This window comes from Pelodiscus sinensis, chromosome 12 (genome assembly GCF_049634645.1).
Source record: "Pelodiscus sinensis isolate JC-2024 chromosome 12, ASM4963464v1, whole genome shotgun sequence".
NCBI lineage: Eukaryota > Metazoa > Chordata > Testudines > Trionychidae > Pelodiscus > Pelodiscus sinensis.
In genome coordinates this window covers 5,195,010-5,217,988 of record NC_134722.1, presented here as the reverse complement: position 1 = coordinate 5,217,988, position 22,979 = coordinate 5,195,010, and the positions used below count along the sequence as shown (strand labels likewise).

Below are 22,979 nucleotides of genomic sequence, written 5' to 3'. Positions count from 1 at the left end.
ATGGGGCAAATATGATCCATGCCAAGTCTAGGGAAACAGTGACTGTGTACGCATCAATATTGCAGGACACCATAATGACCCCTTAATGGACCCCAATGCTCCTCGGTCCTGCCAGCCCAGCCCAGCCCAGCTCAGGCGTAAGACAGTGCTAGCACGGAACTAAAGGCTATTTTGCATATTTTATCCCTCAGCTTCGAATTTTGGCTCCAGCTGAAACCCATACCAAAGACAGTCAAGGCAATGGGGGAGGGAGAGGATAGATAAATGGAAGAATACTTTACTTTTTGGCCATTGAAATATTCACCTCCAAAAAGGATCAATTCGTCTCTCTCGGGATGAGCAGACAAGGAAGCGTTGAGCCTGCGTCAGAGGGAGAGAGATGGGCAGACATCAGCATGTAACAGACCCATTTGTAACTCCTCTCAGAGGCTACTCACTACAGACTGGGATGCATAATTCAACAAGCGTGAGCTCTTCTCCCCTCCAGGCCAAAGTGCCTCTCCATCACCCACACTTTCTCTGAGTTTCTGACGGGTTTTTTTTTAATTTCCAAGCCAAAAACTTCCTGAAGAAATTAACTTTTTGGAAACTTCCACAAAGGCTAATCTGAAATCTCCTATTTTAGGCACACATTATATTGTCATTTACCACGGCCTCTGACATGGTTTTAATATTAATACTGATGGATTAGGAGCAAATATGAGCTTTATCATGGCACACAGCTGGGGCTCTAATTGGTCTCTTTCATTTGAAGTTATCTGCATCATTCTTCTATCGAGCCCACTGTTCGCTTCAGACTCCCCACTCCCATTCCCGTAGGTAGCAGGAGTTGACGACATCTAGCACTTCCTGGGATCAGGGCCCTATTGTTAACTGAGCCTCCCAACAACTTTGTGAGGCTGGCGAGTAGCATCACCCCCAGCTCCCCGGCAGAGGAAAAACAGATGCACAAAGGCCAAACATCACTGACCACTCCAGGGCTAGAACCTCGCAGTGCCAGGATACCAGCCCTGTGCTCCGGCCACTAGCCCACAGTCTCTTGTATCTCATAACAATTTTACTGGTTTCCTCAACTTTCCAACCTGAGACACAAGGCTCTCCGTCATCACTATGTGTTATACCGTCCACTGCCCTCCGATCTAGCCACCAGCTTTGATAATATTCCCCGCTTTGTATCATCCCTTCAGGCTGCTAAAAAGAGCCAACGTATTTTTTAGCAGGGAGGTATTGCTGGTCCCCTTGATGCTCTGAGGACCGAATACCATTTACATCTTCATCCCTCCATGAAAGCATTTTAGCCTACTGCTACATCCTTCCTTCTCAAGGTACCAAATACCCAGGTTTCATTAACACCACAACCCGCTGGATAACAACAGGTAAGGTTCCAGGCGATCTCTTACCTTGGTGAGGGAGGGGGACAGGCCGTCTCAATTATCTGAGTCTTTTTAGCATCTAATGTCTGGAACTCTGCTATCAGAGCTTCGAGATCCTCCTGAAAGTAAAGAGCCAGTTGAGCAAGCGTTTCTTGGCACATGTTGTCATCCGCCTACACCACCCGCAAATTCGATTTTTCTGTTTTCCTTGCATTTGATTAGATTCATATCATTGAACTATGAGGTCTGAGCAGGGGGGACGACAGAATTGCCGGGCGGCTGGGCAAGTTGGGGGCTGGCTTTGCGCCCCAGAAAAGAGCAGGGCCTCAGGCACTGTGCCCCTCTCCACGCCAGCCCTTCGCGCCACCTGGAGTGTGCTGCCCGGGACTCCAGTAGCGATTTTAAGGGCTCAGAGTTCCGGCCACCCCTGCTGGCACAATAGCAGCAGCAATGGCTGAGACGCCCAGGCACTTTTGAATTACCAGGCCCCCGGGCAATTGCCCCTTTGCCTGCCCCGTCAACCAGGGATGCGAATGGGTGAGGCTGACCGGTTCTGGAGAACCAGTAGGGGCTGGAGCAGTGCCCACCCGCCACTTAGGGCAGGGACCTAAGGGCTGGTGAGGAGAGCAGCATGGTGCCTGAGGCCCTGCCCTTTTCGGGAGTACCGAGCCGGCCCCCCCAACTTGCCCAGCAAACCGGCAAGTCTGTCATCTCTCCTGCTCCTACCTCATAGTTTAATGACATGACTGACCTGCTCCAACCATCTCCCCACTCTACCCGCCCGTCGCAGTTAACCAATTAAATAGGATTTTACATGCCTACTGTTGACAGACCTGGGGTATCAAGGTTATTAGTTTTTCATCCTATACTAAGGGTGGGTTTCTGTTACAATCTGCTTACAAATTCAGCCACATAGAGTAACACAACACCATAGTCAGCACACAGCTCCCACCTCTACAGAGGTCCCGTGTTTCACCTTTGCTAGTGAGCAGTTTTGTAGCACGACTGGTGGTGAAAACTAGGGATGTAAGCGACTAGTCGAGTAATCAACTACCCGATAGTTGAGTCACTACTCAACTACTTGCTTCCCTGCCCTCTTGCTGCCTCTGTATCAGAGGAAGCAAGGGAAGGAGCAGGACCCAGTGCTGCGGGAAGCCGGTTCCCCCCAGCACCGTATCGGCAGTGCAGGGAGGGAAGGGGAGGCATAAGTGCAGCAGCCCGGGACCCAGCAGGAGCTGGGACTGCCCAGGCCTGGCTCACGCCGGGTTCCAGACTTACCCCTGCTGTGGCTCTGCCTTTAAAACACAGTAAAAGCCAAGTGGCTCTTACGACTTTTAAAATGCAGAGGCACAGCGATCCAGGACCCGGCACAAGCCTGGTCTAGGATCTACCCCCGCTGCGGCTTTGCAGTTTACATGTAGCAGGAGCTGGGCTGCCTGCGCACCTGGCTCCTGCTACAATTAAACTGCAGAGCCTTTACTAACAAATTGTATGAACTACACGATGAGTCAGTTACCCACTTCTTAACATCATTAGTTAAAACCCAAGGGCTACGTCTAGACTGGCCCCAAATTCCAGAAAAGGGATGCAAATCAGGTAAGTCAGCATAGGGAAATCCGCGGGGGATTTAAATATCCCCCGCGGATTTAAATAAACATGTCCGCCGCTTTTTTTCCGGCTTGGGGAAAAGCCGGAAAAAAGCGTCTAGACTGGCACGATTCTCCGGAATAAAGCCCTTTTCCATAGGGTCTCTTATTCCTACCTGTGGCATTCCTTTTCCGGAATTTGGGGCCAGTCTAGACGTAGCCAAGTATTAACACAGGGCTGCTGTTTCAGCATTTGTGAATCTGATGCGCCAATATAATCGGGCAGATGTTAAAACCCACTGTTGTTCTTTCTTGGCCTGGCTCGTGTGCAAGATAAAATGCTTTCTATTTCAAATGTATAGTTCCTCTAGAGAGAAATTTCATGTCTTATCTTTTATTCCCCTTCAGTTTCTCTAAATTAAAAACAGAACACAAACCCCTAAAAATCCCTGGATTATGCAAGAATAAAGGAAATCGCTTCCCTATTCCCCCTTCCTCCTGGAGAGGTTTTGCTGCAGGCTCTGCAGTATAAAGCTGAGATTACAGGGTTAGCTGTTTAACTGAATTTTAACATCCCTAGTATAGTGGGTGGCCCAGACGCTGCAGTTTGGTGCATGCCAGCACCCTGCATACAAGCACAAGAAAACCATGGGGCAGAGTACGGACAGAGCCTTTCACCTCTGCTATAAATTGCAGGATCTGGAGCGCAGATTTGCAGGACTCTTGCAGAATTGAGTAATCCCCATTGGTCTCTGTAACATTACTAAAGGAGCCCCTAGGAGCTTGATTTCTCAATAACCTGGCAACGTCTTTTAAAATATTCCAGAGTGGCAGCATTGCTGCCATTGGGCTTTAACTTTATGGGCCAGATTCATTCTTCTGTCAGGCCTCTGGCAGCCACAGCATCCAAGAAGAGATTTTAAGCAACTCTGGCAGCATAACAGCCACCGCTTCCTTTATCAAACACGGTGCCCTGCGTGAAGGGACTACTACAAAGACTTCTGTGATAACAGGAACAAGAGGCTTTCCAGAGACGCTTTCCACTTGGCACGCTCAGGCGGTACGGACCAGAGTGAAACTAAATGCACCAGTGGTTTTGAATATCACTTCTGTGAGGTGCAGGGGGTCGCTTTGCTAAGTCTTCTCTGGCTCAGAAAAATCCTGGGGGGGAATGAAAACTTATTGCACCTGCCAGCCAAAGGGTGTGTGTGTGTGTGTGTGTTTGCTTGCTGCCTTAGCAGCAGGCACCCTCTGTGCAATAGGAGACTCATCCCCCTGCTACCAGCACCTCCACTTACCTCCTCCTTCTTAGCTCTCTTGGAGACTTTCTTCTCCATCTTAGCAGCTGTTTTCTCTGCCCCTTTCACCTTCTTCTCCTTCTTGCCTTTCTTGCCCATGCTTTCAGCCTGGCTGGGCGCGGGGGGGCTCTCCCCTGTGCCCTAGGCACCCTGCACCCTGCTGCTGCAGAGAACACACATGGCCACACACACTCTGCAGGGCAAGCTCTTCCCAGGCACTCAGAGGCGATTTCCTGCCTGGGCTGGGGAGGACAGAAATGGGGCCGTCAATGCCATCTGCTGGGCTGGATGGCTTCTCGCACCCGCTTGCTGATGGTGCAGCTGGGCCAGGAGCAGGCTGTGCTTCAGGCCCAAGGCCGGGCTGAGCCTTGTGACATTACAGTCAGCGCCCCATGGTTGGGGGGTGCATTAGGAGCACCCCCTCCCGGGAAAGCACCCCCCACCGGGCTGCGAGCCCGCGCCTCAAAGGGCCCGGATTGCCCAGCAGCACCACTGACTTTAATTTAAACCCCCGGGGCGCCCCGCAGCCTGCCCAGCTGCCCTCCTTGTCCGTAAAAAACACACACAGTCAGCACACGCTGCAATTCCCCACAGGCCGTATGTGTGGACTGTAGGGTTGCCAGATGGTTTCAAGAAAAATACTGGGCACACTTGATCTCAGACGGGGGGGACCAGCCAGGAGGGGGAGTGGGGCTGGCGGGGGAGATCAGGAGGGAATTGGCCGGTGGGGAGCAGGGCTGGTTGGGATGGGGTCGGGGGGAGCGGGGCTGGCCGGGGGGGGAGCGGGGCTGGGCAGGGGGAGTGGGGTTGGCCGGGAAAGGGTCGGGGGGAGCAAGGCTGGCAGGGGGAGATCGGGGGGAAACCAGCTGGTGGGGAGCAGGGCTGGCCAGGCGGGAATCGGTGGGGGAACAAGACTGGCTGGGGGGAGAAATCGGGGGGGAACTGGCTGGTGGGGAGCAGGGCTGGTTGGGAGGGGGTTGGAGGGAGTGGAGCTGGGGGGGGGGGACTAGCCGACGGGGATCGGGGCTGGTCAGAGGGAGTGGGGCTGGCCAGGAGGGGAGCGGGGCTGGCCGAGGGGAGAGCCACGGGGGGGAGCCAGCCGGCAGGGAGCAGGGTTAGTCAGAGGGAGAGGGGCTGGCCAGGGGGAGAGCGGCAGGGGGGAACCAGCCGGCAGGGAGCGGGGCTGGCCCAGGCACACGAAGATCCCGGGGCGCTGCCCACCCCGCACACAGTCCCAGCGGGGGGCACAGGTGAGTCCAGCCCCGGGGATTCCATCCCACCCCGGCCCTGCCCCCCCTCCCATGTAGTTGCAGCCTGCCTGGCTGGTAGATGTGCTCACGCAGCATGAGCATGTCTACCAGCCAGGCAGTACGCAAGTACATACTGATACTCATGATCAGGACTCGACAAACCATACAGTCTCCTCGCCCATGGCGAGTAGATTTCAGTCGCGTGCCCCATTCATTCGCGGCGCGTGCATGCACAATGCAGCTCTTGCGCATGCGCAGTACGGGGCTGGTGAGCGGTGTTCACTGCCGTTAGTCAAGTCCAGCTCATGATAATAATAAAACATACTTAATTAGAAAATTTGTTTCCCAAAGCTCAAATACCGGACTGCCCAGTTCAAAACCAGATACCTGGCAGCCCTAGTGTCCTGCAGGCTACTCAATTTTGGAAGCCCCGAGGGCCACAACTTAAGTGTGGTTGCATATACATACAAATGTACATTGAAATATATGCAAATCGCTTCTTTCACACTGACAGGCATGAATACAAAGATTAAGGCAAGACGACACAACACACAGTCCCCAGTTGAGTCAGTTCTGCTGATATTAATAAAATGCAATAGTTACCCAATTTCCACCCATGTGACAGCACTTTTAATGAGCAATGACAGTCCAGGAATTTAACTACTAAAATGCATATCAACAGGAGACCATTATATTGACTCTTTTATTTTGGCTTCCACCCGCGGACCGTGTGTTGAGTAGCCCGGGTGTACTGCTTTATATGCGCTACGCTGAAATATAAGTACAACATGAATATCATTTAGGGGTGCGCAAGACAAATCAGATCCTGAAAGGGGTACAAGAGTCTGGAAAGGTTGAGATCCACTGATTTAAACACTAGTGAGAAGTAAAACATAAGGGAGGCAGCCCCCCTAAGTAATAACCCCCCCCCCCCACACACACACACCAGAAAATGTCCTTTGTAATTGAAACCCTAGCTTTGAGCTCCTAAGCCCCTGAGCCGACAGGGGGCACTTTGCCTAAGTTTAGAGAGTCCCCAAACCAAGTGACTGTGACCTGGCATGCAGGGGCCATGGCACCATTCAGGTTTGCACCTCCACGGACGGAGAAGTGAATGAGCCAAGCCAAGTGATGCTGTGTCTCGTATGCAGCAGGGCCAACAGACTTGCCAGGCCCCTAGGCAAGGTGGAGGGTCTCGGCGCCACGCTCCTGGAAGGTGCCTCAGGTGCAAGGGGCGGGGCTGGAGAAGCCAGCCCTCACTAGTGTCTGGAGCACATGGTGCTGTCCCCCTCACGCCCACCACCCAGCCAGTTCTTCAAGCCAGAGGCAATTTAAAGGACACAGGACTCCAGCTACTGCCACCCTCGTAGAGAGCCTACGTCCTGTTGAATTGTCAAGTCCTGAGGCTGTTGCCCCTTTTCCCCCTTCACTCCTCCCCTAGGGTTACCAGATGGTTTAAAAAAATATATTGGACACACTTGATCTCAGATCAGTGGGGAGGAGGGGGAGGCTGGGAAGGGGTCGGGGGGAGCAGGACTGGCCAGGGGAGATCGGGGGTAGGGACAAGCCGGCGGGAAGCAGGGCTGGCTGGGAGAGGGTTAGGGGGAGCGGAGCTGACTGTGGGGGGAACTGGCTGCCAGGGAGCGGGGCTGGCTGTGGGGGGGAGCAGAAGCAGGGAGAACTGGCCGGCGGGGAGCAGGGTTGGCCTGGGCACATGCAGATCCCAGGGTGCTGCCCATCCTGCGCACAGTCCCGGCGGGGTGCATGGGTGAGTCTGGCCCCAGGGATTCCATCCCGCCCCACTCCTGGCCCCCTCCTCCCTTCCTCTCTACTGCGTAGTTGTATACTGCCTGGATGGTAGACACACTCACACAGTGTGAGCATGTCTACCAGCCAGGCAGTACGCAATTATGTACTGATACTCATGATAATAATAAAAACTTTATTAGAAAATACCGGACATTTATATGTCCAGTATTTTCTCAATTTGTTTCCCGGACAGAAATCTCAAATACAAGATTGTCCGGTTCAAAATTGGACACCTGGCAACCTTATCTTTCTCCCATCAGCGGACCTACTCATCTTAGCCACTTGTAAAGTTAAGCAGTTTGCCAACCCCAACAGTTCAAAAATCATGAGTCAGGCCTCAACCAAGTATTGAAGTATTGCTTAAAAACAATAAGATTTAGTAAAACATAATAATGTGGGGCTCTTTCCATTTGTCTTCTTGTTTCTTTAGGTAGGAGGTACTCGGGTCATGTTTTTAAGCTGTTCTCTACAACCACAAGGGCCAAAACCTCACGTTTTCTAAACCAGTCTTGTGATTTTGGGACAACCGGACTTACAATTTTTGGAAACAAGGGGGTGGCGAGACCCCAATGCTATGTAGTGTAACTTCGGTGATAGGGACCAACTAGTCATTATTCGTCTCAGAGGAGTGGCCATATGAGTCTGTAACTTTAAAAACAATAAGCTGTCCTGTGGCACCTTAGAAACTAGCAAAAATACAGAGTGGGTTTTACGCAGGAAAGCTATGATGCTGCAGACTGGGAATCTCTTAAATGGCCCCCCCTCACATAGGGTTGCCAGGTGTCCGGTTTTCTACCAGACAGTCCGGTATTTGCATCCTAATGACTGGTAGGTGGCTAACGTGACACCAATATTTTAAAAGGGCTCTAGAGGTGATCCTGGCAATTATAGACCAGTAAGTCTAACTTCAGTACCGGGCAAATTAGTTGAAACAATAGTAAAGAATAAAATTGTCAGGCACGTAGAAGAACATCACTTGTTGGAAAAAAGTCAACATGGTTTCTGTAAAGGGAAATCCTGTCTTACTAATCTATTAGAGTTCTTTGAAGGGGTTAACAAACATGCAGACAAGGGGGATCCAGTAGATATAGTATACTTGGATTTTCAGAAAGCCTTTGATAAGGTCCCTCACCAAAGGCTCTTGTGTAAATTACATGGCCATGGGATAAGAGGGAAGGTCCTTTCTTGGATTGAGAACTGGTTAAAAGACAGGAAACAAAGGGTAGGAATAAATGGTAAATTTTCGGATTGGAGAGGAGTGGTGTCCCTCAAGGGTCAGTCCTGGGACCAATCCTTTTCAACTTATTCATAAATGATCTGGAGAAAGGGGTAAGCAGTGAGGTGGTAACGTTTGCAGATTATACTAAACTGTTTAAGATAGTCAAGACAGAAGGGATATGTCTACACTACAAAGTTAATTCAAACTAACAGCCATTAGTTCGAATTAACTTTCATAGGCGCTACACATACAAACCGCTAGTTCAAACTTAATTCGAACTAGCAGAGCACTTAATTCGAACTAGGTAAACCTCATTCTATGAGGACTAATGCCTAGTGCAAATTAAGTAGTTCGAATTAAAGGCTGTGTAGCCACTTAATTCAAACTAGTTGGAGGCTAGCCCTTCCCAGCTTGCCCTGGTGGCCACTCTGGGCCAACCCAGGGAAACTCTTCTGCCCCCATTCCGGCCCTGGAGCCCTTAAAGGGCCACGGTCTGGCTACAGTGCCCATGCCAGATGCAAGCCTGCCAGCACCCAGCCAGCAGACCCTGCACCTGACACAGCATGAGCCAGCCACCCGCTGCCACCCAGCCCTCCGCCTCTTCCCAGGACCAGGCTGATGGCTCCCAGGAGCCTGCCCGGGGCTGCAAGAGGCGGGCGCTCGCCTGGTCTAGTGCAGAGATTGTGGACTTCATCCAGGTTTAGGGAGGAGGCCTTCAATGTCCACAATCTCCGCACTAGGCACAGGAAAGTGGCCGTCTAGGGTAGGATAGCTGCCAGCCTGGCCACCAAAGGCCACATACAAACCCAGGAGCAGGTTTTCATGAAAATCAAGTTGGTCCAGTGAGACCCCCGACCCTGAGCCCTGAGCTTAGAACATAAGAACGGCCATACTGGGTCAGACCAAAGGTCCATCTAGCCCAGTAGCCTGTCTGCTGACAGTGACCAACACCAGCTACCCCGGAGGGGATGGACTGAAGACAATGACCAAGCCATTTGTCTTGTGCCAGACTCGTGTCTCCAGCCTTCCACAAACAGAGGCCAGGGACACCATTCCTACCCCCTGGCTAATAGCACTCCATGGACCCAACCTCCATGACTTTATCTAACTTCTCTTTAAACTCTGTTATAGTTCTAGCCTTCACAGCCTCCTGTGGCAAGGAGTTCCACAGGTTGACTATTTGCTTTGTGAAGAAGAACTTTCTGTTATTAGTTTGAAGCCTGCTACCCATTAATTTCATTTGGTGTCCTCTAGTCCTTCTATTATGGGAACTAATGAAGAACTTTTCTTTATGCACCCTTTCCCCACCACTCATGATTTAATATACCTCTGTCATATCCCCCTTCAGTCTCCTCTTTTCTAAGCTGAAAAGTCCCAGTCTCTTTAGCCTCTCTTCATATGGGACCTGTTCCAAACCCCTAATCCTTGTAATTGCCCTTTTCTGAACCCTTTCCAAGGCCAAAACATCTTTTTTGAGGTGAGGAGACCACGTCTGTGCACAGTACTGAAGATATGGCGTACCATAGTTTTATACTTCCCCTTCTTCTTCCCCTGGCTTCCCCCTTCCAGCTCCCTCCTCCCAGGTTTCCCCCTCCCCTCTCCCACCCTCTCTCTTCCCCTCTCCCACCTCCTTTCTTATGTTCTTATGTTCTTATTTTGAGTCAATTTCGGAATAGCTTATATCAAAATGTGGTGCTGTCTACACAGCACTTATTTTGAAATAAATCGCTATTCCAAAATGTCCCTTATGTTAGGATTAAGGGATGTTTCAGAATAGCAATTTATTTTGAAATTAGTGCTGTGTAGACAGCGCCAAATTTCATGGAATGAGGTTTACAGGGATGTCGGAATAGCAAGGCCGTTAGATTTTGAAACAATGTGCGCACTCAAAAGACACGGAATAGCTATTGGTGTCCCAAAATAGCACTGCAATGTAGACGTAGATATCCTGAAATAGCACTGCAGTGTATATGTAGTCTAACGTGGCACAGAACTACTCATTTCCTAGTAATTATTAGGATTGCTACTGACCCTGAATCCCATTAGAATCTCTTTGAGTGGAAAAAGCAACCATTTTGACTTTGGAAGTATATTTTCTGAAATTAAACCAGTTTTGAATCCTGTGAAAATCAGTTTGGCTACGTCTACACTGGCCCCTTTTCCGGAAGGGGCATGTAAATTTCACGAGTCGTCGTAGGGAAATCCGCGGGGGATTTAAATATCCCCCGCGGCATTTAAATAAAAATGTCCGCCGCTTTTTTCCGGCTTTTAAAAAAGCCGGAAAAGAGCGTCTAGACTGGCCCCGATCCTCTTCAAAGTAGGAATACTTCAAAGTAGGAATAAGAGCCTCCGGAAAAGGGCACTTTTTCCGGAGGATCGGGGCCAGTCTAGACGCTCTTTTCCGGCTTTTTTAAAAGCCGGAAAAAAGCGGCGGACATTTTTATTTAAATGCCGCGGGGGATGTTTAAATCCCCCGCGGATTTCCCTACGACGACTCGTGAAATTTACATGCCCCTTCCGGAAAAGGGGCCAGTGTAGACGTAGCCTTTGAGTATAAATCCAACAAGTGATTTTCTTTAGGGCCCACTGTAAAATATGCTTATGTAATTGCTTTTCACTCCTTCATTAAAAGGAGAATGATAGTATTTTCACTGAAAATAAAATTTTAAAAACCCTCCAAGAACTTGAGGTAGGGCTACCTTCTAATCTGCTAATCTGTCTGTCTACAGTGGTTTTCCATAGTTCCCAACACTGTTCTGTCTCAAGGTATGTCTACACTACGGAGTTTTTTTTCTGAAAAATGGCCATTTTCCCCAAAAGAACCCTCACTTACGTCCACACTGCAATTGCGTTCTTTTGAAAAAAAAAATCAAAAGAACAGAGCGGCTTTTCCAAAAGAGGGTAAACTTTTTCTATGAGGAAGAATGCCTTTTCCAAAAGAGCTTTTTTGGAAAAAGGCGTGTGTGGACAGGAAAGAGGGAGTTCTTTCGACAGAATAGGAAAGAGGAAAAAGCACAGGTGCCTTGGTGGCCATTCTGCCCATAGTAATCACAGCTTACAAGCGGGATAGTATCCATTCAGTGTAGATTCTATCTGTCAAAAAAGCAGATCACTCTTCGATGTGCTTTGGCAATGTGGACGCTCTCTTCCAGCAGAAGTTTTTTCGGATGATCTCTTCTGGAAAAACTCCTTCCAAAAGAAGCCTGCAGTCTAGACATAGCCTCAGTGCTGACACAGCCAATAAGCTAAGTATTTAAGCACATATGGTAGAAACTGCAGGATCATTCAGTTTTTAAAAAGAATATCTGCCTAAAATCCGAATCTCAGCTTTTTTTGTTCAAAAATAATAAAAAAAGAGAAAAGAACTGTAAAAAAAAATCTTCAGAACTGCGGCTAATACGCACCCTGCTAAACATTTGGTTGGTTGGCGGTCTTGAATATGCCAGGGTTATAATTAAAGCTAGACTGAGTCACCAATAAGGTTATACTGGGAAAGGGAACAGAGAATTTAGGAGAGCTAGATTGCATGAATGCGACAAATCCTTAGCAGGTGCACAGTATCCTAGCTCTGTTCAATAGCTCAGCCACCATGCGTTTTCTTCTCTCGGAAAGTAATCTGTGGGTGAAATCCTGGCCCTGGAAGTCAATGGGAGATTTGCAACTCAATTCACGGCAGCCAGGATTTTGTTTAATATATTTTAGGGAGATTTTGAAAGGAAGAAAGGTTACACCCTAATGAAATGAGCTTGAGGTATTTAAATGTTTCAGGTTTGTAAGACAGCCAGCTGCCTCTCCAAAGCCTACTTGTGGTCACAGGTTGCTCTTACAGGCAGACAGCCTCCATTTCCCCTCAGAGGTTACTCAAAAACTTAACTACGGGAGTTTACTTAGCCAAACAGCCCCTCTCCTTGGGCTTATTACCACAAAATAAGCTGCAAACAAAACCTGATCTCAAAACAAAGTCCATTCATAAGTCCCCACAGTCCAATGTTTTCTCTTCTTTCTCCCAGGCCTCGTGTTTGAGAGCCCTGTGCTCTCTCCCCAGTTTAAGCACGGCCTCTCCTAGGCTTCCCTGCCTAAAGAGCTCTGCTCAGTTTTTCCTATTTATTGAGCTTTTTTCCCTCTGTTGACTCAGAATCTCCTTACTCCCCAAAACGTTGGCCCCCATAGCTGAAGTTTCCTGGGCTACCCCCTTCTGCCTGTCTGTGTCTGGCAGTGTTTGTGTGTGCTCATCCAACTGCCATCTGTGTGTGTGTACCCCCAACTGTGCTGGGAGCAACTCATCCCCTCCAGTGTGTCTCATCTGATGATCAGGGTTGAGTAAACCTGGCTCCAAGCCATCATGGAGGAGGCCAGCCTGTTGCAAGGTTGAAGGAGATCTTTAGCACCCACCGCTTGAATATAGCTTTCTCAGCATGCCTTTTAGCCCATTTCATTTCTGTAGTAGCATCATATGTTGAGATGAGGATTCACGGGTCATTTGAAATTATCCAGCAGAGGGGGACTAGGGTGGGTAGAACATTCAAGGTGCAAACTTGCCCGTACCTGATTCCATATAGGACACAGATTTATATCAAAAATCTTACTGTACTTTGAAAACGTAAAGAGCTATGTAAGAGCTAAATAGTTTTATCAGTCATCATGCTTCAAGGGATATGCTGATCACTAGCTGAGTGGAAGGAGAAATCTCGCCCTCCCCCACCGGGCCTCCGTGGTATATTGCATTACACAAAAAGTCCTCGTGCAATAATGAAGGTGGTAGGATAAGTTCTGCCTTCCAGAAAAAGTCTGTTAAAGGGGACATCTGTAGATAGCAGACTAGCTGTTTGGATACAAAAGCTTCAGAGGAGTAGCAGAGTTAGTCTGTAAGGGTACGTCTACACTAGCCCCCTAGTTAGAACTAGGGAAGCTAATGAGGGCAACTGAAACTGCTTAAATATCCCACTCTTGATTAGCATATTCCCGGCTGGTCGCCATTTTGGAAACTGACTAGCCCGAAGTAATTGCCCACGTCTACACGCGGCAGAGAAGCGCGATTCTGAGATAACCCCCTTAGTTTGAATTAACTGTTAAACCTCATTCCACGAGGAGTAACAGTTAATGCGAACTAAGGGGTTTATCTCAGACTCCCGCTTCTCTGCCGCGTGTAGATGCAGGCAGTTAATTTGGGCTAGTCAGTTTCCAAAATGGCGACCGGCCGGGAATATGCTAATCAAGCGTGGGATATTTAAATCCTGCACTTCATTAGCAATTTCGATCACCCTCATTAGCTTCCCTAGTTCGAACTAGGGGACTAGTGTAGACGTTCCCTAACTGGAAAAACTTAAAAAACAACAAATAGTCTAGTGGCACTTTAAAGACTAACAAAATACATAGATGGCATCATGAGCTTTCATGGGCACAGCTCACTTTTTCAGATGACCCGAGTGTTGGATGTCCATAACCAAAACTCCGGTTTGTTGTTCAGATACATGCTAGGAGCTCAAGATTTCTTGGGATAAGATACATTCTTGGAACGAACAGGTCCCCTCTCATGTACCCTGTAATGGGGCGGACCAAGCCCTGAGCCCAGAAAGGACCATAGAGAAGTCTTCCAGGAAGCTAGAGTGGGGACAGAGATAACCAGCCAATCAGGGGCCAGGGAGGCCTACAAAAGGAGCTGCAAAGCTAAGCAGCAGCTAAGTGTCTTTGGTGCCCTGAAGCAGGAAAGATTGGCTGTCTAGCTATGGGAGCAGCAGCAGCAGGACCAGCTCCGCCACCATAGCCATAGGAAGCTCCGTCTGGGGAGCTAGTGTGGATTAAACTGGACTGTTTATATCATGTTGAGACTGAGATAAAGCCCGGAGGTAATGGCAAAGGCGTTATCTCCAGGTGGGGAAACCCAGGAGGCACCACTCTTGTCTGGAGCAGGGCAGCAGACTGAGACCCCCTCTACAGAGGGCACCGAGATGGGCCCCTGTTAGAGGCGTACCCTGGAATTGGTTTGTGATACACAGGGGGTGACGTCAGCCAGAGGACTGTGTGGTTGAAGGGGCTTTTGGCTAATAAACTGGGGCAGTGCAGGAGCCAGCACTTGGCCAGATGAGGGCGCTCAGGGGAGGTGAGTGCCACCCTGTTAGCCACTCCCCAACACACATTTGAGCAGTCACACTCCCTACACCTGCACACACATACACACATGCTAAGCATTCCTCTGAACATACACACACCCAGATGGCAGCCAGATGTGCACGCACACACGCTGCCAGACACAGACAGGCGCACCCAGATGTTCCCTTGCATAGATGCCCACCCCTGTCCTTTGTTTGGCTGACAATCTGCTGGCAGGGAGCATTACAGAGGCTTCCATTTGCCAGCGCTTGCACATTCCCTTCTCTGATGTGCAGCTCTCTGTGCTATCGTCTCTGGCAGCTTGGCCCAGACGGGCTTGTTCAAAGAGCTTGCACTTTCACGTTGTTGTTTTTTACTGTCTGGAATATGTTCATTCAATGGGGCGGTAAACGCTGCTGCATCAGCAACGCAAAAAATAACACAAGTGGCGCCTTCACGCCAGGGACACTTTTCATGACTGCAGTGAAAACTGATGGGGCGCAAAAGCTTTTTTCCCCCACAAGTGACCTTTGTGCACTAACACTTGGCTTGTTTTCCCTTGTCAAGGCTTCCTAAGGTCTGGAGCAAAGAAGGAATTCATGTCACAAAGAAAGCAGGAGGCCTGGAAGTCAGTTATGTCTACGGTGCAAGGAGAATAACAAAACTAGACCCGTCATACATTGCGACACTACAAAGGGTGGATAGAAGAGAAATAAATTCTAATCCAGGTTTCCTCTTTATTTTAGGGAAAGGTGAGGATGATGCTAGAGCCAACAAGCGGGAGTGAATGTAGGACTGATGAGTAGGGGAAGCTTCCATTTATGTTTAGGAACCACAATACGGTTATTTATTTTGGTATAATCATAGAACAGGGTCCTTGCAGAACTGGAGAGCCATTGAACGGAGCTGCAGAAAAATACAAAATGACGACAGATTAATACCATGATACGCTGATGTGGGTAGAGAAAATCCTCATTGTTCAGGTAGCTTAGAGTTGGATATGGGCTTCCAATAAGGGCTCAGATCTAATCATGATATTTGCATTATGAAATGCCAGTAACATCCTGTAACATCTAGACACGCTATTCCAATGTATCAGGTTCCCTGGTTAAGGCAGACACACTGTAATTTTCCCAGCAGGCCTTAATTAGTCCAACAGGTTGCCAAATGACTTTAGCTTTTAGTGACCACACTTTTCAGAATCAGGCCCGTAGGGTAAGTTCCTGAGGGTATGTTTACACTACAGAGTTTTGTAGGAAAAAAAGGCCATTTTTCTGACAAAACCTGAGTCATGTCTACACTGCAATTGTGTTCTTCTGAAAGTAAATCAAAAGAACAAAGGGGTTTTTCCAGCGTTGGTAATCCTCTTTCTACGAGGAAGAAGCCTTTTTCTGAAAAAGCATTTTTGGAAAAAGGCATGTGTGGACGGGGAAGAGGGAGTTCTTTCGAAAGAAGGGGAAAAAGGAAAAAGCACAGGTGCCGTGGTGGCCACTCCATTCATAATAATCAGGGCTTGCCGAACCGCGGCAAGCCCTGCTCACCAGCCACGCTGTCCGGCGAAGATCGCCCGAACCCGGCTCTTCCGGGTTGCAATCTACTTGCCACAGGTGAGTAGATTTCATTATTTGTCGAGCCCTGATAGTAATCACAGCTTAAATGCGAGGTAGCGTCCATTCAGTGTGGCCACTATCTTCTGAAAAAGCGCTTTTTCGATGCACTTTGATAGTGAGGACGCTCTCTTTTGGAAGAAGTTTTTTTTTGAAAGATCTCTCCCGAAAAAAGCATCTTCCAAAAGAAGCCTGCAGTCTAGACATAGCCTGAGTTAAGAATCCAAGTTCCATTAGAAGTCAACAAAGCGTGTGCTCATTAGCACATTCTAAAAATTCCTTACCTAAGCAAATCTTCCATGGGAATTTTGCTTACATAAGGGTGACAGTATTTGTCCCTATAAGTTCACAATCCAGAAAGAAACCTCCAGCACTATCTAATCAGCCAGAATGAAATGGCTTAATTCATCTAGTTGGCCCACCTCTAATTCAACGACAGCTGTTTGTTTCATTCAAACTGATTGATACAGTTGGTGGCTGATAATATCTCACACCAACATTTCAGTCACCAATGTCTGGACTTAGAAATAAAATGTTAATAATTGTAAAGCGACGAGGACTTTTCCACTGAAAAGAAGCAGGAACCTTTTCACAGACATGTGGCTTGAATCTTGGCAGAGACCCCCACAAAAACCACCATTTAGGTCTGATAGCAAATTTGTCAGAGTCTAGGCTCACAAATCCTCTTTAATGAATCAGCAATAGCCCTTTAACTCCCAATGTAAGGGTAATTTCATTGCTTCTTTAGTGCTTTGTAATCTAATCACCTTCAGAGCAGAGACTGAAATGTGAGAAAAGGAATCAAAGTGGCTTTAACATATATATTATTTATGGTTTCTAACAATTGCAGAAATTTTAGGAGGACGGAGCAGTCTTAGGATGAGTAATGGACCAAGACTCTTAGAGATAAGCGGTAGATATAATGAAATAAAATCCCAGAACAGGATCTACAGAGCAGGAGACAGGCAAGATAACTCAGAGGGTCTTTTCCATCTGTAAGGTCTAATGGGCCCAGTCTGTGTGTTTAGATGCCTAAAAAGAGATTTTAAGTGTCTTTCAGCATCAACATGAAGATCAAGCCTCTAATTTCTGTCATTTTGAAAAATCTCATCTGCCTCAAAATGGCCATCTTTTGTTAATTTTAGAATTAGTTGCACATGGAAGGTGCTGGGGTCTGAAGTATTTTCTTTATTCCCAGACTAAATTCTGCATGGGCAACACGGATACAAATTTCCCTGTACGGTCCCCACACGATCCCTGCACTATTTCTCTACTCCAATCTCCAAAGCCCTAAGCATCGAGTTTCATTTCCCACTGTCACCCTCTCTAGCCTAGAAGGTAGAACCACTAGTCACCCAGGACAGCAAAGTACTAGGGGCAACAAAAGGTCTGGTAATTGTCTGGAAAGGGGACACTGCTGACAGCGTTACATGGTTTGGGGTTTGTTGAAGGCAGCCTGGTTTTCCATGGCTCTTTTAATCCTTGACCTTTCTGCTGAGGCTACCAATAAAGAGGCCTTTTGTCAGAGCAGTTTTCATGAAGCAGACACTTTCTCCTCTATCAAACAAGGGGAAGCCACCAGCTTAATTCAGCTGAGCAATTAAACACAGCTGCCCGGACGGGAATGACTTTTCATCTCTGCAGACTCCACAGACATTTGAAGTTGGCTCTAGTCTGAGGTGATAAGCACCTGAATCCAGTAATCCCACTTCAAAGGCAAGCCGGGCTAGCTTCAAGTGAGCTGAGAGAGAGAGAGACTTACGCTATGCAAATGTGCTGCCTAATGACCACAGCCGTTAGTGATCGTCCAGAAGTCAACAACTGCAGGCTGCATTACCGAGCTGCCAAAATGACCACAGTGTCACTGGCTTTCCCAGCAATCAGTCGCTCACTTTAAAAGTTTGCCAAGCAAGAGGTGCCACAAAGCCGGCAGCTGGCCTTTTGTCCCTGGCTGGGACGAGTATATCATAGAATCATAGAATAATAGGACTGGAAGGGACCTCAAGAGGTCATCGAGTCCAGCCCCCCGCCCTCAAGGCAGGACCAAGCTCCGTCTACACCATCCCTGACAGATGTCTATCTAACCTGTTCTTAAATATCTCCAGAGAGGAAGATTCCACCACCTCCCTTGGCAATTTATTCCAATATTTGACCACCCTGACAGTTAGGAATTTTTTCCTAATGTCCAATCTAAACCTCCCCTGCTGCACTTTAAGCCCATTACTCCTTGTCCTGTCCTCAGAAACCAAGAGGAACAAATTTTCTCCTTCCTCCTTGTGACACCCTTTTAGATATTTGAAAACCGCTATCATGTCCCCCCTTAATCTTCTTTTTTCCAAACTAAACAAGCCCAGTTCATGAAGCCTGGCTTCATAGGTCATGTTCTCTAGACCTTTAATCATTCTTGTCGCTCTTCTCTGTACCCTTTCCAATTTCTCCACATCTTTCTTGAAATGTGGCGCCCAGAACTGGACACAGTACTCCAGCTGAGGCCTAACTAGTGCAGAGTAGAGCGGCAGAATGACTTCACGAGTTTTGCTTACAACACACCCGTTGATACAACCTAGAATCATATTTGCTTTTTTTGCAACAGCATCACACTGTTGACTCATATTCAACTTGCGGTCCACTATGACCCCTAGATCCCTTTCCGCCATGCTCCTTCCTAGACAGTCGCTTCCCATCTTGTATGTATGGAACTGATTGTTCCTTCCTAAGTGGAGCACTTTGCATTTCTCTTTATTAAACCTCATCCTGTTTACCTCTGACCATTTCTCTAACTTGCTAAGGTCATTTTGAATTATGTCCCTATCCTCCAAAGAAGTTGCAACCCCACCCAGTTTGGTATCATCTGCAAACTTAATAAGCGTACTCTCTATCCCAATATCTACATCATTGATGAAGATATTGAACAGTACGGGTCCCAAAACAGACCCTTGCGGAACTCCACTTGTTATCCCTTTCCAGCAGGATTTAGCACCGTTAACAACAACTCTCTGACTACGGTTATCCAGCCAACTATGCACCCACCTTATCGTGGCCCTATCTAAGTTATATTTGCCTAGTTTATCAATAAGAATATCATGCGAGACCGTATCAAATGCCTTACTAAAGTCTAGGTATATGACATCTACCGCTTCTCCCTTATCCACAAGGCTCATTATCCTATCAAAGAAAGCTATCAGATTAGTTTGGCATGACTTGTTCTTCACAAACCCATGCTGGCTATTCCCTATCACTTTATTACCTTCCAAGTGTTTGCATATGATTTCCTTAATTACCTGCTCCATTATCTTCCCTGGGACAGACGTTAAACTGACCGCTGCCCTGTGCCTGCTGCAGGTTGCACCTCTATAAACCAGGACTCAGTGGACCGGCAACATCCGTGGTCCAGCAGGACCATAGATGTTCCAGGATCAGAGTCCTGGCATGCTGCAGGGCGGGGAGGGGGAAGGAGGCAGGCATGTTGCAGGAGGGGGGCCAGCTGGGCTGTGGAGAGGGGGTGCTGGGAGCTGGGAAGTCTGATGTGTGGCTCAGCTGGGCCACCGGGGGAGGGGGAGCTGGGACACTGCGGCACTACCATGGGGCAGCGGGGAAGTGGATAGGTCAATATTGTCTAGCAGTAGCACCAACGCTTCCCTGGCTTGCTGGGCTCTTAGAAGACACTGAGGGGTAAATTCGAGCTAAATAACAGCACAGAACACTGAGCGACAGGCCTGGTGGCTGGAAACAAAGTTTATGGGACTGCGGGAAACTTGGCCACACCCATGCAAACTGGCCATCCAGTGAACTGAATTCATGCCGGACCAGGGATGTTTCTGGACCAGAGAGTGTAGGACTAGAGAGGTTCAACCTGTATATTGTACTGCTGGGCTGTGTCTACACTGGGCCACTTATTCCGGAAAATCCGCCGCTTTTCTGGAATAAGCTGCGAGCTGTCTACACTGGCCCTTGAATTTCCAGAAAAGCAACGATGCTCTACTGTACAAAATCAGCCGCTATTCCGGAAAAACTATTCTGCTCCCGCTCGGGTATAAGTGCTTATTCTGGAACACTGTTCCGGAAAAGGGCCAGTGTAGTCAGCCCAGTAGTCTTTTCCGGAAAAAAGCCCCGATCGCGAAAATGGCAATCGGGGCTCTTTTCCGGAAAAGTGCATCTACATTGGCCACAGACGCTTTTCCGGAAAAAGGGCTTTTCCGGAAAAGCAGCCTGCCAATGTAGACGCTCCTTTTCCGGAAAAACTGAAAACGGAATAGTATTCCGTTTTAAGCAGTTCCGGAAATTCATGCCAGTGTAGACACAGCTGTAGTCCAGCCAAGAGGTGATGAAGATGTGAATAACAGGCCCAGCCATCATTTGCCAGCCTGGGATGGAGTCTCTTTGCCAGTAGGGCTCTAAGCCTTTTGCAAACCAGGCCTGCATCTGTCCTCAAAAATCTCTGTTCAATTTCATGTAACTCTCGAGTGTGGCTGAAGCAGGGAATTATCTTTGCAGTAAAGCCTTTATAACTAGCAAATAATTTAGGGAAAATATATACACATAAAACCATTGAATATACTTCAACCTAAAACTGATTTTTTGTCTGTTTGTTTCAAGTCATTTTGGGGGTGTTTGTCACCTTTCGTTTTATTCTTGTGGTGAAGTCAGCTACATTTCTAAGCAAAACACCATTTTGAAAAAGGCCAGAAGAGAAAAGCTTTTGAGCTAGCACCTGAAGAAGGGCCCTGGGTAAGCTTAAACGCTTGTCTTTCATTCTCACCAGGAGAAATTGATCCACTAAAAGATGTTACCTCATCCACCTTGTCTCCCTAATGTCCTGGGACCAGCATGGCTGCAAGACACCCCAAATTGCTCATATGATGGCACGTAGGAATGCTTCCAGCTTTATTGCCTTGGTGCATGAAACAACAGCCATAAACAGAGCCATTTGGGGTCTGGCCTGGCAAATTCTGCACAGGCCTTTCAAAGAGGGGAATGCCTTGATCTCGTTGCTAAGGAAACCATCAACATTAGTGGTGTCTTGCCCTGTAGAATCATCTGAAGCCCTCCCCTTTCATTTCTCCAAAGAGCAGTAGGGGGATACATCTCTGTCCTGTTGCATCAGCCCAACTGACTCCATTAATTCTGGGCTGCAAAACTCAAGTAGAAAATTCTTGCTTCCAGGCTGTCCTGCCACTTGTAAATACTGACTATGCAGGGCTTCATGAATGAATTCTGTATCCTAAATCTGGGGGCTGTGAGTCTAGCTACACCCTTGCCAATGGCCACTTCATGCCCGTGATGGTTTTTGGTAAGGAATGGTGTTAGAAATGGGCCGAACCTGCCATGTTTGGATCGGGACATTCAACAGCGAGGCTTTGGCTCTGGTCAGTTACAGACCACAGAGCTGCACAGGAAGGTCACAGCTGGGCCCACGCTTTCCCAAAGTGTGGGGATAGAGCTTTGGCCCATGTCTAGTTAGTGAAGTACCCATTAGGCCAAACCGATGCCTGATGCAACTCTATTATTATTGATATGCCACAGATGAATTTGGCCCTCTGTATACACTTGTGTATGCTGCATCCTAGGAATTTTTTAATTAACGCATTAGTCTAAGCATTAGGGAAAGGATTATATTTTGTTGGATACATTGCTGAATAGCAGACACACTGGATACGTTGCTGCATATCTTGAACTAGCCAAACTTCCCAAGGATTTTGTCCAATATATCTTGGGACTGAGCCTCTAACACATGTATTTAATCTATCACTGCCTCAGTTGTTCCATGTCCTGCTATGAAACAGAGCAAATCTCTCTAGAACTTCCTGAACAATGAGAAATCCTGTGGCCCCTTAGGGTGTGTGTACACAGCAATGTTATTTCGGAATAACGGCCGTTATTTGACTTTGCAAGGCGCTGTCCTACCCATTAGGTAATATGTACACCAGTCATGTCAAACATGTAGCCCGCACTTGTGGCTACTGGAGCACCAGCTCCGCACCCAGGACCACTGGGTCCGGGAGGACCTGCAGCAGTGGCAGCGGAGTTTGGAGGCGCTAGAGGATGCATGTGGCCTGATAGAATTTTTTTGCGGCCCATGACTACATCTGTATAAATTATCTAAGAGCAGCCTGCCCCATTACATTGTTTATAACAGGGGTGGCCAACCTGAGGCTCTCGAGCCGCATGCGGCTTGTTGATTAAAGAAATGAGGCTCCTGCTGGCTCCGAGCCACACGCCAGGACTGCTCACAGCCCAGTGCCTGGAGGGAGAAGTGCACGGTGGCTCCAGGACTCAGGCATTAGGTTAGAGCGGGGGTGCCTGGCTCTGGGGGAGGAGGGAGGCATTGGCTTACAACAGGGGCGGGAAAGCTGGGAGTGCCTGTCATTGGGAAAGCGGAGGAGAATTAGGTTATAATGGGGGCATGGGGATGCCTGGCTTTGGAGGAGAGGGGAGGAATTGGGTTCGAGCGGAAGGGCTGAGGATGCCTGGCTCTGCGGGAGGGGGAAGGCATTGGGTGAGAGCGGGGGCTGAAGCACCTCAAACTCAAAGTCTTCATGGATGCAAATACAATAATTTGATGTGTAAAATTGTTATTATATTCAAACAAGACCTGAAAAATTATAAAACATACCTAAAACGTTATCTATAATAATAAATGATTACGACTTTCCGATAGACGTACGTTTTCTTTGGTGGCCTGAAATCTATCAGTTTTCGTTTGTGTGGCCCTCAGTAAGCTTCGAGTTTATCATGCCTGGTGTACAC

The 22,979-nt window shown here is 48.1% G+C and overlaps 1 protein-coding gene across 4 annotated transcripts in view; it reads right to left on the bottom strand.

The window, feature by feature from the left end:
• Positions 1-22,979, bottom strand: part of KLHDC4 (kelch domain containing 4) — a 316,137-nt gene that overhangs the window by 59,404 nt on the left and 233,754 nt on the right. For 2 of the 4 annotated variants that reach the window (XM_075939918.1, XM_075939920.1), the window contains exons 1-3: positions 4,258-4,484; positions 1,401-1,492; positions 282-360 (exon numbers count right to left, since the gene is read on the bottom strand). In XM_075939918.1, the coding sequence (XP_075796033.1) occupies positions 282-360; positions 1,401-1,492; positions 4,258-4,356 (270 nt within the window). In that variant the 5' untranslated portion in view covers positions 4,357-4,484. Of the gene's footprint in view, positions 1-281; positions 361-1,400; positions 1,493-4,257; positions 4,487-22,979 lie in introns of those variants that run through there. The other 2 variants (XM_075939919.1, XM_075939921.1) reach the window with 2 other exon arrangements.